Consider the following 16752-nt stretch of genomic DNA (forward strand, 5'->3'; position numbering starts at 1 on the left):
ACCATGTATCACAGTGTGCCATAGAACAAAAACATGACTGGGGCAATACTAAATATTACCAAAACAGGTTTATCTTATGTACTACATGGGGGTTCCCATTGGAGCTATGTACTGCTTCTCCACAGGCCAAAAGGAGCTTTCTGGAGCCCTTTGGATGGCTTTCCGATGCCCTGGCCCTCAGCTGTTCTGGGCTGGACCTACCTCACTCTGACTTCAGGGCCTCCTGCCTCTTTCTGGATTGCTGTAGGGCACCAACTCTCCCTTCAGTGTTCATACTTTTTCTTTTGCAACCCAACCTCAGCCAGGAGAGTACCCACTAGTGGCTCAGATGCTCTGTACACATTCGAGAACCCATGAGAGGACCCATGAGAGAATGGAGGCCCAGATTTCCTTGCCCGCTAGTGTTGTAATGTCTTAATGGCTGTGGTCCACAGCTTGCCAAGCTCGAGGGTTGTGAACTCAATCTAGCGGTTTACCAGCAGCTTTTTATTTATTTTTATTATTGTTTTTTAATGTTTGTTTATTTTTGAGAGAGACAGGGTGCAAGTCAGGGAGGGGCAGAGAGAAGAGCCACAGAATCTGAAGCAGGCTCTAAGCTCCGAGCTCTCAGCACAGAGCCTGATGTGGGGCTTGAATTCACGGACCATGAGATCATGACCTGAGCCAAAGTTGGACATTTAACTGACTGAGCCACTCAGGGACCCCACCAGCAGCTTAAAAACAGAATAGGGTAGAAAATATCAACATTCTTTGCAGGTAGGAGGGTAAATTTGTTCCAGTTGTATATATTTGCTCATAACAAGGTTGTGATGTAAAATGTATTTCTTGCACAATCAAAAATAGTTTGAACATTTTAGCTTAAGATTTTTTTTTTAAACAAATATAAGCCAAAAAACCTAACTTGGCCATAAAAATATCAGCAAAGCAGTATGGATCCTCAGTCTTACAAGTCATAGATCTGGGTGAACCTTCCCCCTCCAGTATTCAAGTTGTGATAATGTACTTGAGACCGCTTATTAGTTTGAAATGGTTTATATGTTGGAGAAGGTCAATCAGAAATCTCACCTGCATTTCACCTTTGGTTGGTCTTAAGCCTTGCTTCTCTGTATTGCCATTTTTTTGTGATCATCAAAGCAGTGCACATTCATTTTGCTAAATTTGCACAGTGCCAAAAAGGTGAAAAGACTTTTTAAAGAAGTCACGATCCAGCCACCCAGAGGCCAATGCTTTTCACATTTGGGACGATCACTGCAGTGTTTTGTGCCAAATGTTTTTCTCTCCGTGGCTGAGATAAATTTGGATCTATAATTTTACATCCTACTTTCTTCGTTTAACATTAAATATATGCAGTTACCCATGTCATTAAAAAATCTTTTTAATATGATAAATTTGTATGGATATACTAAAATTACTTTATCTTGAATCCCTACTTGTTGGATATGTAGCTATCCAAACTTTCTATTAATAGTGAGTGCTGCAGTGGGCAACTTTGTGTATAAGGCTTTCTAATTATCTCCTCAGAATAGATGTCTAAAAGTGGAATTTTGGAGTCAAAGAGTCTAAATCAAGGTATATGGCACTTCTTCCTGAATTACTTTCCAGAAAGAGCCAGTGAACATCCCCATCAGCTGTGGCAGTGTGGTTCCAGCATCATTGAATCCCTGCCAGTATTGAGTGCTATCAGTTTGTTTTTAAATTTTTATTAATTTGAGAGGCCAAAAAGTGTGCCTTGTTTTAATTTGTATTTCTTTAACTACTAGATAGACTGAACACTTTTTTTCTACTCTTAATGGCCATTCGCTTTTTCCCTTTTAAGAATTATCAGGCAGGTCCTTTGAAGCTCAGGGGTTTTTAAGGGGCAATTATTATCATCATCTTCAATCAGCAGTGGATACAGGGAACAATTATGGTTTTCATCATCTATGGCTCCCTCCTAAGCAGGAGGCAGAGTGCTGGAACCCTGTCTCTCCCTGACCTCATTTCTCAGGCAATTAAGGCTAAGGTAGTGTTTAATAATGACATTGCTGTCATCCCTCCTGTTTATTTTTTAGCCCTCTGCAGTTTGCACAGTGTCACCCCGTTCATTATCTCGGGTTGAGCCTCATCACAGCCTCAACATGTCCTACTGTCCCCATTTTATAGATAGGACACCCGACAGCAAGGGGCCCTGCCTGGGATGCCGCCACTAGGGAGCGGTAGAATGGGGACTCAACTGTCCTCAGACTGCCACATCTGGTGCTCTGTTCTCTACCCTGCTGCCTCCAGGTTTGTGTTGTTGGGCTCCTGGGGCTGGGGGGAGGCATTTTTCTAGGTGATTTAACTTACTTTGAAGGATTGGCATGCTGGGAGGTCTTACTGCCCCCTCAGGTGTCCAGGAAGGCCTCATCAGTGGTAGAGGTTCTTGCTCTGGGGTCTGGAGAGTCCAGAAAAAGAAAAAGTTTGAAGTTGAGCTCATTCAGTAGACTTTTTTTTTCTTTGTACTCTTAGCAGAAAACAGTCTACCAGAGATTATTCATTTTTAATTTCCTTTACATTTTGATCACCACATTTGTTGGTTTTAAAAATGTGTGTTTGGGGGGGCACCTGGGTGGCTCAGCCGGTTAAGTGTCCGATTTCAGCTCAGGTCATGATCTCACGGTTTGTGGGTTCAAGCCCTGCATCAGCTCAGAGCCTGGAGCCTGCTTCAGATTCTGTGTCTCCTTTTCTCTCTGCCCCTCCCAACTTGTGCTCTCTCTCTCTCTCAAAAATAAATAAACATTAAAAAAACTTTTTAAAATGTGTTTAGGGGGCACCTGGGTGGCTCAGTTGGTTAAACACCCAACTCTTGATCTCAGCTCAGGTCTTGATCCCAGGGTCATGAGTTCAAGCTCCACCTGGTACGAAGCCTACTTAATGTGTGTGTGTGTGTGTGTGTGTGTGTGTGTGTGTACACATGCGTGTGTATGCGTGCATGCACACACGCACTGAGTCCACACTGCTATTCTCTGACAATAAGACCTGTCAGTCTCCTGCTGCCCACACAGAGTCCGCTGTCACCAGCAACCATTTGAGTACCATTGCTATCCCATTTTACAGATAAGGAAACTAAGGCCCAGAGAGATTAAGTGTCTTTTTCAGGGTCACCCAGCTAGTAAATGGGAGGAATGGGATTTGAACCCAGGCTGTTTGGTTCCAGTCCCTGCTCTTAACTTCTATGTATCACTGCCTCTCAGCCAGGTATTTGGTGAAGATGTTCTCTGGGCTCAAAAAAACCTCTACATCCTCCCTTTTTCACATCTCAAAACATGTGTGTTAAGGGGTGGGGATATGGGGGAATGTTGCATGGATAGAGTGAGAAGTGAATCACTGTGGAGAGGAATCTGACAGCTTTTGGGCAGGGGGGAGTGAGGCAGTTGAAACTCTCTGTAGCAGAAAGAAGTTCAGCTCCCACTCAATCCCCTGGAACTCTGAGGGCTAGAAAGACACCCAGTGAATCAGGGGAGGAAACTTCCCTTGCAGGCCATGTGACCCAGGACAAGTCAGTCCAGCTCCTGAGCTCTGCATCCTGTCCTTGCCTGGGGGATTGGACCCCTGTGTCTCGAGGGCCCTCTCTAGCCTTGTGTGTTGTGATTATGGGTGCTAGGGGACATTCTGACTCAGTGTGTTTTTATTAAACTCAGTACTCTCTTAATCAGATAATTTATGTCCCCATGACACCCATAGGTTTCTAAAGTATTAGTTGAGGATTAACAACACCATGTCAATTGAACTAATAGTTCAAAGATTTAACAAGACTTTGTGTCTGTTTTCAATTTCCTCTACAGGGACGCGAGAGACAGATTTTACAGGAAACCATTCACAACTTCCACTCTTCCTTTGAGAGCAGCGCCAGCAACACCAGGGCCCCTGGAAACAATCCCTGTACATGATCCTCCCTCCTGTGGTCACCATCGTGAGCTTTCTGAATTCCAGTACTGCCCTCACACAGCCAGTGCTCTGGCCACCGTCAGCTCTTTCCCCATTCCCTGAAACAGGCCACACTTTGTCACACCACCGTGCCTTTGTTCACTCTGCCCAGAACACCTGTCTTCCCTTCCCTGCTGTAGTAGTTGGTGATGCTTGTTGCTGTAACAAACTCAAACATGGTAGACTTAACCTCACATGAAGTCTGGAACGGCTGCTTCTGCTTGGCAGGTGACTTCACACTGTGATTTGGGGACCCATCTCATTTCATCTTGCAGCCCTGCCATCCCCAGGGACCTCAGCATCTTTTCTTCTGGTTGGCAAAAAGGGGAAAGGGACAGTGGAGAAGGCACAGCCATTCTTAACTACTTTCCTCTTAATTGCCCTTGTTCCATCTGTTCCTCCTCACATTCCATTGACCTCCAGTAGTCATGTGGCATCATCTGGGTGTGAAGGATGCTGGGAAATGTAGTCTTTGTTTAGGTGGTAGCTCCCCAGCAGCAACTCTAAACTTAGCTGGGGCAGCATGTGTTTTGGAGAATGCTTAGCCTTCCCTGACACATCTTTCCGGAAAACTTCTAACTTGTTCTTTGTGATCCAAGTCACCTGTACAGTGAAGCCTTTCTTGACTCTCTTACATAGAACTAACTTTTCAGCCCCTGGGGTCCTTTACTGCGTGTCTGAAACTCTGTTCTAATGCTTGGCTGCACCCACTGCATACAACATACAACAGGTGTTCAGGATGTGTATGTTGAATGCATTTTTCTTTGTTGCAAGGGCAACCTTTTCTATAGGAAACAAGAGTAAGCCCGCTGTGTGATCCTGGATCCCTTCTTTCTGGCCTAAGTGCCGTCACCTGCAAGATCAGGGCTTGGGCAGGATGATGCTCTAAGTCTATGCTGTTCACCCGTATCACTGTAGGGCTTTCTACACTTCAGGTGGGAGCAGAAGACCCTAATAGATTACACTGTGGAAGGACTTTGGTGCTCACATTTTCTAGACAAAGAGCTAAGCATTTGGAATTTCTCGTATACCCTGTTAATGCTATGTTCCTCAGAAGGGAATTAGTTCTTGTAATTTTCTGCCATGTCATAGTACCTCAGCAGCGCCCCGACTTCTAAAATCCAGTAGCTTTTGGAAGTGTTTTCAAGTGAGTAATTTGTTTGGCCAGTGCTTGCTACATTTCTTTTACGTGCTGAGTGCGGGGGATACAGAGATGAGCTAGAGCCAGTCCCACCCTTGGGGACCTCGAGAGGCAGGAGAGGATGTGAACAGACGATCCCAACCTCGAGAGGCAGTATGACAGAGTAGGAAGAGTTTGTACTCTGGACTCAGGCTCAGAGTTCACATCCAGTCCTTCGGCTGGCCAGCTGTGTGGCCGGGACAAGTCACATAGCCTCTTGCCCAGAGCTTAGAGCCAGCGTGCAGAAAGCAATTGGTCTGCACGAAGTAGACAGCAGCCTTCACAGTTTTGGTCTTTGCCACAAGCTCTGCCAGGCCACATGTCCTCGGGAGGTGCGGTCTTTCCTATGCCTCTCCCAGCCAAAGGCCTGGTCCCCTCCACTGGCTTCTTGAGAGGCAGTCGTGACCACATAGCCCAGAGCCACCTCATGCTCGCCCTCTGCCTGTTGGGCCAGTACCTCCATCTTCTCATCCCTCCCACTGGCAGCTGCCAGCATGCAACATGACTGAAGCGAAAAGGTTTCACTTTGCCTTTGCTGACAGGCATCTTTATAAATGTCCCTCAAATCCCGGCCTTTAATGAGAAATAGTCATAGAGCGCCTACTGTGTGTGGCAGCTTGACTGCAGTGTCATCCATCCTCACCGCCATGCGGGAGAATCCTGCACATCTGAAAGACAGAGTGCAGCTGCGTGCCAGCAACATAGCCCAGAGGGGGCAGAGCTGGCTTAGAACCGGATCTGGTGTGCTCTGGGCCCCTGCCTTTCCACCGACCCGCGTAGACTCCTGGAGCTGGGAGCATTAGGGATTCTCACTGTTGTAATGGTCTGATCTCTCCAGGGGTTATCAGTGGGCCTAGGGTTGTTTGCCCTTGAAATACGTGGCCCTGGAGTGACATGCCTTGAGGTTTTGTGTCTGCCTCTTGCTGCTGTCCTGTTTTTTTCATAACCCCTATATTCGTGCAGCTTCCTGTCAGGTAGGTTTGAACATCCATCATATACAAGGGCTGTGCTGGAGGAGTCTGCTTTCCACAGTTCAGAATCCCGTGATTTCATCTGATGACACCAGGCAGAGCTGGGCTGATTCCCAATTTGCAGACGGGAAACCTGAGGCTTAGGACAAGTGTCTCTCTTGTCTTTCTCACTAGACTCAAGTGGTTCTAAGGCAGTTTGTAGAGTGGTGAGAGATTCCTGGCACCCATTCTGGGCCATGATCTCCCCCTTCCTGGTAGCCCCTCCCATCTCACATGTATCCCTAGGCTGCCTGCAAGGGTCTGTTCTCCTCCACAGTAAATGTTTCCCTTGCTCGATGACCTTCACCAGCATTCCCCAAAATGTATTCCTTGGAACACTAGTTCCATAGGATGTTAATGGATTTTTCATAAAGAAAAATAAAGGGAGTGTATATGTGAAAGTAGGATGAGGCTCTTATCAAATAGGTTTGGCAGGCACTGGGTTAAAGCCCAGTTACTGGACTGTCTTGCTGTAGGACATCTCAGAACCCTCGGCACGCCAGCGTGTGTGTTGGGCCTCTTATAAGGGGGTCAGGTAGTACGTAGTATTTCCCATACGTTTGATCACAGTGCTTCTTCGTGGTGCTGTTGCAAGACCAGACTCCTTGGACGCTGTCCGGGAAACCCTGCTTTAACTAGGACAGCAGCAGCCATGAGGACTCGCAGCCGCTGGGGGCGGGCAAGGGGGCACTCGGACTTCAGCCGGGTCAGGGGTCTTCGCTGCTCATCCATCCCCAGCAGCTCTTGGCAGAGGTGCCCTGCTTGGCAGTAGGACATCAGGGTGGGGGAGTCCCTTGACTTTTAGGTGATTGGGACCTTGCTCAGAGGCCTCTCCACCTTGGGGGTCTCCTGCAGGGTAGAGGGCGTTTGTTCCCAGCCTGAGTGCAGTGTCCTGCCCGGTGGGTGCTGGGTGTCCGTGCCACACCCCCACTGGCCAGGGCATCCTCCCACCTTTCTTCCTTTAGGGCCAGACCATTCCATGGAAGCCAGCTAGTTTTGCTAGGAGAATGTTTACTTTTTCATGCTTTTGTTCCCCAGACATTCACTGAGCATCCAGTCTGTGCCTGCCCCTGCTTGTGTTTTGGATCCAGAGATGAAAATACACTCATTCCTGCCTTCAAGGAACCCACAGTGTTTTAGAGGAGACAGGCATGTAAATAAAACATTGTGGTGCCGTGTGAAGAGTCTTGTCACGAAAGCGTGTGCTAGGTCCATGGCACAGAGAATGTCATTTGTGATGGCTCAGGTTTGGCCCCCCAGGAGGGAGCTGGCAGATGAGGAAGTGAAAGGGCACCCAGATTGAGGGACAGCCTGTGTGAACTTAGTCTGCATATAGCATTCGTGGGTTACATATTGCTGGAGAGAAGTTAAATACCTGTTTTTCTGATTTGGGTTGGGGTGTGTGTGTTTCTGTTTTTTATTTTTTTATTTTTTTTATTTGGGTTCTTTTCTTTGAAGTGCATAGAAGCAATCTGTCACCCTGGAAAGAGCACTGAATCTAGAGTCAGCCCTAGCACCGGGGTTTGGCTCAGCCACTTACTGAGTAACAGCGGGCTTGTTTCTTCTGCTTGAATCTCCATTTCCCTTTTGGTTAGAAGGGGCTGGTGTTCCCCAAGGTGCTGAGGATCAGATGAAAGTGAGAAAGCCCTTTTCACAGCGTGTGGGGCTGTGCAGATCTGAGAGATCACTATGGCTGCACGTTGAAATCAATCTCAGTCTCTCTGCCTCTCTCCTTTCCCCACCCCCACGGCCCACTTGCCTGGATGTAGCCATGGGTGGGGAGGGGGGAGTAAGTCCAGAGGAAGGGGCCTACAGCCAGAGGTAGCCCAGCTTAGATGGCTCTGCTGGCATCAGCCCAAGGCTGACAGTGGATCCCCACGCTCTAGCTGTGCCTGACTCTGGGTGTTTGTGTCTCTGGGATTCCCAGCAAGGTGGATGGAAAGAAGCAGGAAGGCTTTCCAGCCAAACTGCAGGAGCTGATCCAGCAGACAAAGAGGAGGCAGGAAACCCTTCCAGTTTTCTCTTACCTTGGAACTGCCCAAGGACACTACTGTGCAGGTCAGGATTGGACTGGGCAGCTCTTGACATCCACACTAACCTTTGCTACCAAGACTATCTCCTGAAGCCTCAGGACCCTTCTTGGGAAAATTTTGCAGCCCATACCGAAGGTGTTGTGAAGCATCATCTGTGCTTGTATGTCTTTGTCCATTTCAAGCAAGATAATCATGTCTTTTTAACTAATAGATCCTGTTCAGCATGTAAGGACACCCGATGTTTTCCCCGATAAAGTCAATACTAGATTCTGTAGGATAGGCCGGAAGATGAATTTCCTCCCTGGAAGATGGGGTAGGTGAGTCACTTCCTCTGGGTGGGTTCTCCTTAGATATTTCTCCAGGGCTTGCCAGGCTCCCTGCTGGCCTCAGGGGGCCTCTGCTCCTCTGTAACATGCAGCCTAAGAGGGGATTAGATCCTGCTTTAAATTTTAGTCCCTTGTCTAAGAGCCAATCTCTATAGATGGTGAGTCACCAACACTTGGGATAACAAGAGAAATAAACACAGAATCGCTGCTAGTGGGATAGAGCAGAAGGCCCAGTTCATCTGTCTCCAGCTCCTTCTAGGGTGGAGACCACCTGGGGCTCCCTTCTCAGGGCCCTGCCCAGTGGGGTGAGCCAGTCCCACCAGGTCCCCCGCTCCTGTCAGAGCCACCTCCCGAGGGCTGATAGACACAGGGCATGGCCATCCTCTTCAGAGGGACCTTGTCCCCCACCTCCAGGTGGCTAGGGTAGAATTTAGCGTTACCCTAAGTCTTCAGCAAGGCCACCATATCCTTTGATAAGAGGCCAGGTTGCCATCTTGTTTCAGCCCTGTAGAGTGGGTTTACAGGTTCCTCACCATCAAATGTTACCTTTTTATTATTATTGTTATTTCCATGCAAGAACTTGATCCTTCAAAGGATTTTTGTTTGCCAAATGTGTATTAAATAACAGTGAATTTGTCTTCTCGCTTTGATTTTGCTCATCGAAGGCATAAATGCTGCTCAGATTTCTTCCAGTGATAACTATTAGAGCAGGCGCCTGTGGTGTGCGGGGTGCGTCTGTAAGCTGCCTCGCCTCCTTCACAACTGCCCATCAGGCAGCCTTCACATTCCCTTTCTACTGATTCAGTGACTGTGGCACACAGACATTTTTTTCATCATGATAAGTGTACTCCTTAATCCCTATCACCTGTTTCAACCATCCCTCCACCCACCTCCCCTCTGGTAACCATCAGTTTGTTCCCCATGGCTAAGTGTTTCTTGATTTGTCTCTCTCTCTTTTTCTCCTTTGTTAATATCTGCACACAGATATTAACCTCACCAAGGCCCCCCAGTTAACAAGGGACAGTGGGCTTCAATGCAGATCTCACCCCTCACTGTTAGAGGAGCCGCATTTTCTCCGGGCTGTGTTGCTGCCTTGCTGCCTTTCCACACAGAGAGAAACGTTACATTGGTATAAGCCCAGCCAACAGCAAAAATAAAACCTGTTAGTCTATATGGCTTGTTCACAATTTTTTTTGTGGGTGTGCTCATGAAATACTATAAATACCTTGGAGATTCTCTTTGTTTCTTCTAAGAATTCCTACAAGTCCAGGGACTGCCTCATCTCCACCTCCTTTGGTATCAGTATCTCATGTTGGCATGCTCAGCCCTGTAGAACATATAGGAAGCAGAAGGTGGTGTGGGTTCCAGTCCTGAAGTGGGTGGAGTGAGGCCAAGGTCTGTGAGGCCCCAGAGGATGGAGCAAAGATACTAGGGAGACCATGGGAGTAGAGCCAGCTTTCCCTGAGGAAGAGCATCCAGGAACCCGAGCTACCTGGGAGAGGGAGCTTCCTTCCCCCAAGGCTGGGCAAGCCCATACCAGGGCAGCTGGAGAGGGGAATTCAGACTTTGGATGAGGATGGGACCCAGCAATTGGTTCCCCAATGACCCAAAGGTGGAGATGAGGGGAGACAAGCGGGTATATAAGGCAGTGAGTTACCTGACACTAAATATATGCATTTTATAGGGTTGACCTCGATGCAAGTCCCTCCTTCTTGGGGAGAAGGGGTGGTGGTGATGGTAGTTTTAGTTTTACTGATGTGTGAATCCAAAAGTCTGAGAAAAATCATTTTAGGTCATTTTTGCAGTCCCTTCCTGCACTCTGATTCTATGAAAATCTATAAAAAGGGGAGTGTCTCATCAATAAATTAAATGTAGAATTACCATGTAACACAGCAATTCCACTCCCAACTAGAGACCCCAAAGAATTGAAAATAGGTATTCAAAAAAAAAAAAACCCAAAAACGTATATGCAAATATTCAGAGCACTATTCACAATAATCAGAAGGTGGAAACAATCCAGATGGCCATCAAGAGATGAAGGGGTAAACAAAATGTGGTGTAGCCACACAATGGAGTATTATTCAGCCATAAAGAGGAATGAAATACACCTGCTGTGACACAGACAAACCTTGAAAACATTACGCCAGGTGAAAGAAGCCAGACCCAAGAGACTACATATTCTGTGATTCCATTAGTATGAAGTGTCCAGAATAGGCAAATACGTAGAGATGACCGGAGTTTGGGGGGGCCGAGGAAATGTGGAGTAACTGCTTAATGGGTAGGGGCTTTCCTTTGGGGGTGATGAAAAAGTTCTGGAACTAAATGATATGGTTGTAAATTGTGGATGTATTTAATGCCACTAAATTGGGTACTTTAAAATGGTTAGAGTGGTTAAGTTTTGTATCTATTTTATCATAATTTTTAATAAAAAAAAGGAGAAAGAAGAGGGGAGCTCATCACCTGGCTGGTTTTCCATCCCTCTCCTGTCAGTCTGCTCATCTCCACCTTGTCATCAGTGTGAAAGGTCCGTGACCACCCTGGGGTCTTCGACACTCCCATGTGCACAGGTACACCCAGTTTTCTGTCCCCTTCATCAGAGGGTAGAGATGGGTGGAGGGTCTCTGGCCAGCGTCTCCAGAGCCTATTACAGAAAACCCTCATGAATGAGGCAGACCACCCCTGTCCCTCGTCCTGGCTCTAGGGAAGCAAGCCCCTTTGGAAGGCGGGGACCTTCTCCAGGCGCCAGGTCACCTCATCTGCTCCAGGCTGCTTGCCCCTTCTCCGGCTCTCATTTCTTTTCCCCAAGGGTCTCAGAGCTTCTCTGCTTCACGTGCTCACAGCTCTTTCAGTTGAATAATTGTGTCTACTTTCCTCACAATCAGAAACACTCCCTTTGAGTCGCAGATGGGTGTTTTCAGAAGCCCTTCTGCGTTGGCATGGACACCCACTGGATGAAGGACTTCTTCAGCTGTTGAGTTGATGCCTCCGAGGGACCCAGGCCCGTGAGCTCCCACTTATCCCACTGCAGCACCCACCAGCCCTGCGCCCCAACCTCCCTCTGCCCAGTCCCACATGCCCCTGCCCTGCCACCAGGGGTCCTCCCAAGACAGCCCCTAAACCACACACCACAGGCTAATCTCCACTCAGAGTCTGCTCCCAGACTGCGAGCAGGGACTTTATAAATGGGGGAGGCCTTGTGTGTGTGGAGGGGAACCTCAGCCACGAAGAAGGATGTCAGCACTGTCACTGCCGCTTCTGTAGGTTGGCTTCATCTGTGAGGTGACCTCAGGGCAAACTGATTTTAATAACTTCTCACAAGGGACAGTGATTAAGAACCTGAATCAGAATCCTCTGAGAGAATGCCCCCCCAGGGCAGCTGGGGCCACAGGCTGGGGTGGGGGATGGGGGGGGTAGTGTGGGTGGTGGGAGTCTTAGGTAAGCAAAGCTCTGTTTCCTCCTTGTTGGAATGAGAGCTGACACGCTCCCTCGGCAGACACTGATGGAACACCGTCACAGGCACCGGGGATGCACTGAGGGGGGCAAAGCAAAGTCGCCGCCTTCGCGGAGTTTATGATCCACGAGGGGTGATAAAAATCCTGGCTCTCAGGGCACTGTGAGGATTAACTGAGCTGTTCCAAGTCAAGTGCTCAGCACAGTGCCTGGCACAGGGTGAGTGCTCAAGGGGCAGCAGCCACTTGTAAGTGTTCATCTTTCTTTCTGTTCCTTGGGGGTCAGGGTGCAGGGAGCCTTGCAGCAGCCACAGTGCGGGGAATATTGTGCTCCTGCCACATGAACGTACCCTGAGCGGTTAGCTGTCAGAGGAGCTGGCTTAGGGACCTGCAACAAGGGCCTGGGATGCACCCAACCAAATGAATTGCAGGCATGAATGGAAAACATTTGTTTATTGCCAAGCAGTGAACTTAGTGCACATAATTGAGTTTACGATCTGCAATTACATAAGGAAGAATACAGAACAAAGAATTGGACACAAAAGCACAAGGTGCAGACTGTGTTCTTTAGACCTGTGTAATAGCTCTACTTTGATCCACGTTCTACCGTGTGCTTGTATATGGATCACTGAGCATTCCTAGGTCACCTTGCCTTTTTTAATTTAAGTTTATTTTTCTTTTTAAAGAACTGCATAAGTCATTATCAATGAGTATATTCTGATGTGCAAGATGTGACACATTTACAGTTTTACATCCTCTATTGAGAGCCCTAAGATCGGGTATAGCTTTCACCAGAGCTCTGGGGGGGTTCCAGGATACAGAGCCCTGGGCCTGGGGGGCCTGGGGAGTCCTTCTCCTGATGGAAATCTCCCACCTTGGAAAACTCTCCAGATGGGCTCCTGCTGATGCTCCCAGTGAACTCTCCAAACTTCCTGAGTTTTTGGGCTTATAACTGGAGGCCTATGGCCATGGCTGTCTATATGGTTGACTGGTAGTAACACTTGGATGGTGTTTTCTTGGAAGCTACAGCCTTGCTACTCAAAGTCTGGTCCTTGGACCAGTAGGCTTGACATCCTTTGGATGCTGGTGAGAAATTCAGGTGTGCCCCACATTACTGAGCCCAAACCTGATCTTCACAAGGCCCCCCAGGGGATGTGTGCACGTGCTGTAGTGTGAGAGAGGGCGCTCTCCAAGTACCCTTCCATGCATTAATTTCGTGCACAACATTTGCATGAACGCTGAGACGCTGTCATCTTTTACACAGAGAGGGAAACTGGCTCCAACAAGCAAAATGATCCGCCCAAGGTCACATGATGTTTAGAGTAGAACCCAGGCTTCTCACACCTACTGAATCCAGTAAGCGCTGATTGTGCTTTTTTTAAAAAAAATTTTTAACGTTTATTTCTGAGAGAGCATGAGTGGGGGAGGGGCAGAGAGAGAGGAAGACACAGAATCCAAAGCAGGCTCCAGGCTCTGAGCTGTCAGCCCAGAGCCCGACGTGGGGCTCGAACTCACAAACCGTGAGATCATGACCTGAGCTGAAGTCGGTCGCTCAACCGACTGAGCCACCCAGGCACCCCTGATTGTGCTTTTACACACATACGAATTGAATCCCCTCAGCCATCCGGAAGTATCATTATTACTACTCCATTTCACAGATGAGGAAAATGAGGCACAGAGAAGTTAACTTGCCTAGAGATGCCACAACTTGATCTCGACCCAATATAGGTATAGGATTCACCCCTTAGAAACCCTAAGCAAGTAGAAAGTCTGCAGGCCAGGGCATTCATATCCATCCTGGCGAAGCAGACCCCACATGAGTTTCAAAGCCATAAAGCCTGGGTTTGAGTCCTGCTGACACGTCTGTGGGCTGAGAAGACAGATGAGCTCATCTCTGAGGCCTTGGTTTTCCTGTCTGTAAAATGGAGAGAAAAGCAAATGCTGTCTGGCAAGGCCCTGGCAAGGAGTAAACGAGACCATAAGTACTGGAGTGTGTTGTAAACTGTAAAGTGCCATGCACATGCCGCTTACTGGCTTTATTCTCCAGGGACCCTGGCACAATGGTGGAAGAGGAAGCAGCTTGGAGAACGGGGAAGTTGCAGTAGGTGGAACTTAGGGGTTGTCATGGGAACCAAAGCTCCGAGGCTGATCAAGGCAGGAAATACCATCTGGTTTTAAACACCAAAAAGCCTCGACTCACACTGGACTTATTTCTGTAAACAGCAGAATTAACATCATCCTGTAGCAGTAATGTCAGCCTGGAGCAATCTAGATATTGTCTTTCTGTTGATTTCCCTGGTCAGATCCAGACAAAGCACCTAAGGAACTCCTTATCCATTAGCTGTCACTTCCAAAAAAAAGAAAAAATGTGGAAAAGTCACTTAGTAAATCTGAACTTAAATGGAAAGAAAAGATGCTGGGAGATGCTTTCCCACCCCTCCTAGGCTTTGCAAGCACGGAGGGAAGGCTGGAGATGACAGCAGTGGGGGGGGGGGGGGGCTGGAACCCCAGGCAGAGCTGACCCTGGAAGGGTGCTTAGAGAGGATCTCACCTCCCCTCCAAATTATGAGAGATAAAACAGGCCCAGAATGGGATGGTGCCTGCCCAAGGTCACACAGCAAGTCAGTGACAAAACTGAAAACTTGCATCTAAGTGTCTCAATGATAAAGTCAGCATTTTTTCCTCTTCGCCAATCGCTGCTTCCTTTGGTATTTGCTCCAGCATTGTCATGTTGCTCCCTGGGAAACATGAGACTGGGGATTTCTCTGGTTCCCCATGGGCTCTGCAAGATGAGAAGCAGAGCGTTTCTTGAGTCCTGCACCTCCCAGGGATTTGACTCAGGAAGCCATTGTTTCTTTGTTGGGAACAACAAGATTTTTGTAGACCACATGAGCCCAAGTGAATCAGGGTGAAATTTTAAAAACAAGAGGGTGATGCCTTTGAGTTTTCAAAATCTAGAGGACTACCCAGCTTTCGTTGGCGGCTCCAAATTCAGCAGAGGTCTGGGGACGAAGGTTTTTTTTCATGGCGGGGAGGGGGGACTTGCGCCAGGAATCATTTGAGCTGAGAATCATTCTCTGCTGGAAATGTACCCAGGGTGGCTGCTGCTGTGTAGACTGGCTTTCTCTGAGCCTGTTTTCCCAGGTGCACCGGGTGCACCGTGAGGCAGATCCCACGTGACCACCTCTCAGGTCCCTTCCGGCTCTGACATTCTGTGACTTGCTAATCACTTTTTTAAGAAAGGAAAGAAGACCCACTGCTCCTCGAGCCAGCCTGATACTTTGTTCAACAGCTGGCATGGACCCAAGTTGAGAAGCATCAGCATTGGCCCTTCAGCTCCTTGCTGGCTGGGTCCTGGGAATTTCCCATGAATGGGGCTTGGCTGGAAATAGTCGCTATCCAGCCTCAAGGAGCGAGGGACATCTGAGACCACTGTCCCCAGTCATAGCCCCAGGACCCTTAGCCTAAGCTGGCAGGTGACACCCAGAGGTAGCAATGACACAGAGCATGCCTATAGCTGTGTTTACCCCAAGTCACCCTGCCTCACCCTCAGACCCCCAGGTTCTTCCCTCAAGCCCCTCTGTCCTGTGTCGGCCCACCAGGTCACAGGTAGCATCATCTCCCGGCAGTGGAGCAGGGGCTGGGGACCTGGGACATCTTCTGACCCCACAGGCCTGAGGGAAAAACCTCACTCCCGGGGATGGCCTTGGTTTTTCTGGATCCCGCTGTATTAATGAGAAGCTGCACTCCTAGGAGCTGTCACTCACCTTCTGTCCCTTGGGGTAGGCGAAGTCTTCCCACCCTTTTCCCGCTTGCTCGGAGCCATAGGAACCACCTCACTGCCATCTCAAGGGAGCCCCCAAGTCTCAGCAGGGGATCCCTGGGGCTGCCAGGGCTACAAGAGTGCCTGAGCTGGGGGACGGGAGGGAAGCTCTGGGCTGCACCATCTGCATTTGGGTTCCCAGGGCAGGAAGGGACTGTGGCTCTTTCATATTTCCCAGGAGTTAACTATTTGGCCTGAAAGAACTTGAGAAATGTCTGATGGAAGAGCCAAAGCCCCCATCCCAGACAGCTCCATGTTTCTGTTGTTTTGCAGGCTCTTTGGCAGCTTCCCAGGTGTGATCTGAAATGGGCCCTGTATGTGGAGGGCAGGGAGAGGAAGGAAGGAAGAGGAAGAGGCAGACCCCTCCAGATGGGTAGGTGGCAGGTTAGATAAGCAAGAGAACTTACATAAGAGGCTTGTCTTGGACGCCGCAAGACGAGTAGATCTCCACACCCACCCACCACCTCTTAAAAGTTTATTCAGAGGCCTTAACTGGGTTAAGTCATGTATACATCCAGATGGTCTTAACACCACCTTGCTATCCCAAGGCCATGTCCTTGGGGCAGCCCCTGGGAGCAGGGAAGGCAAGAGGAACCCGCAGTGCAAGGACAGCGGAGGGACAGGGAGCCTCTCGTGTTGGGGTCCAGCTCCCAGGTCAACCAGCGGTCACGTCCCCTCGGTGACCTCCTCCGACAGTTTCCAGTCCAGCTAAGGGCAAGGGCATAGCGATCCTAGTTGTTTAAGCCTGGGAACTGACTTAACCTCTGCACCCCTGACTCTCAGCCTTGCCATCTGTAAGATGGGGGTACTAAATTTCTCTTCCTGTGATGGCTGGGAAAATTAAATGAAAAAAAGAAACCTTAGTGCCTAGCACACAGTAGGTGCTTTAAAAATCTATAATTGCAGGGGCACCTGGATGGCTCAGTCGGTTAAGCATGTGACTCTTGATTTCAGCTCAGGTCATGATTTCCTGATTCATTCGTGAG

General features: G+C 48.7%; 1 protein-coding gene across 21 annotated transcripts in view; it reads left to right on the top strand.

Moving 5' to 3' along the window:
• The window catches only part of ANKS6 (ankyrin repeat and sterile alpha motif domain containing 6), a 69793-nt gene that overhangs the window by 41257 nt on the left and 11784 nt on the right, over nt 1–16752 (top strand). For 6 of the 21 annotated variants that reach the window (XR_008291084.1, XR_008291091.1, XR_008291082.1 and 3 more), the window contains exons 15-16: nt 10930–13299; nt 16040–16139. Coding sequence is in view for 2 of the 21 variants with exons in the window: in XM_027039528.2 (XP_026895329.1) it covers nt 3804–3908 (105 nt within the window). In the remaining 19 variants the exon portion in view is untranslated. Of the gene's footprint in view, nt 1–3803; nt 9666–10929; nt 13300–16039; nt 16140–16752 lie in introns of those variants that run through there. The other 15 variants (XR_003413996.2, XM_027039528.2, XM_027039529.2 and 12 more) reach the window with 11 other exon arrangements.

This window comes from Acinonyx jubatus, chromosome D4 (assembly GCF_027475565.1).
Source record: "Acinonyx jubatus isolate Ajub_Pintada_27869175 chromosome D4, VMU_Ajub_asm_v1.0, whole genome shotgun sequence".
In the NCBI taxonomy this organism is placed as follows: Eukaryota; Metazoa; Chordata; class Mammalia; order Carnivora; family Felidae; genus Acinonyx; species Acinonyx jubatus.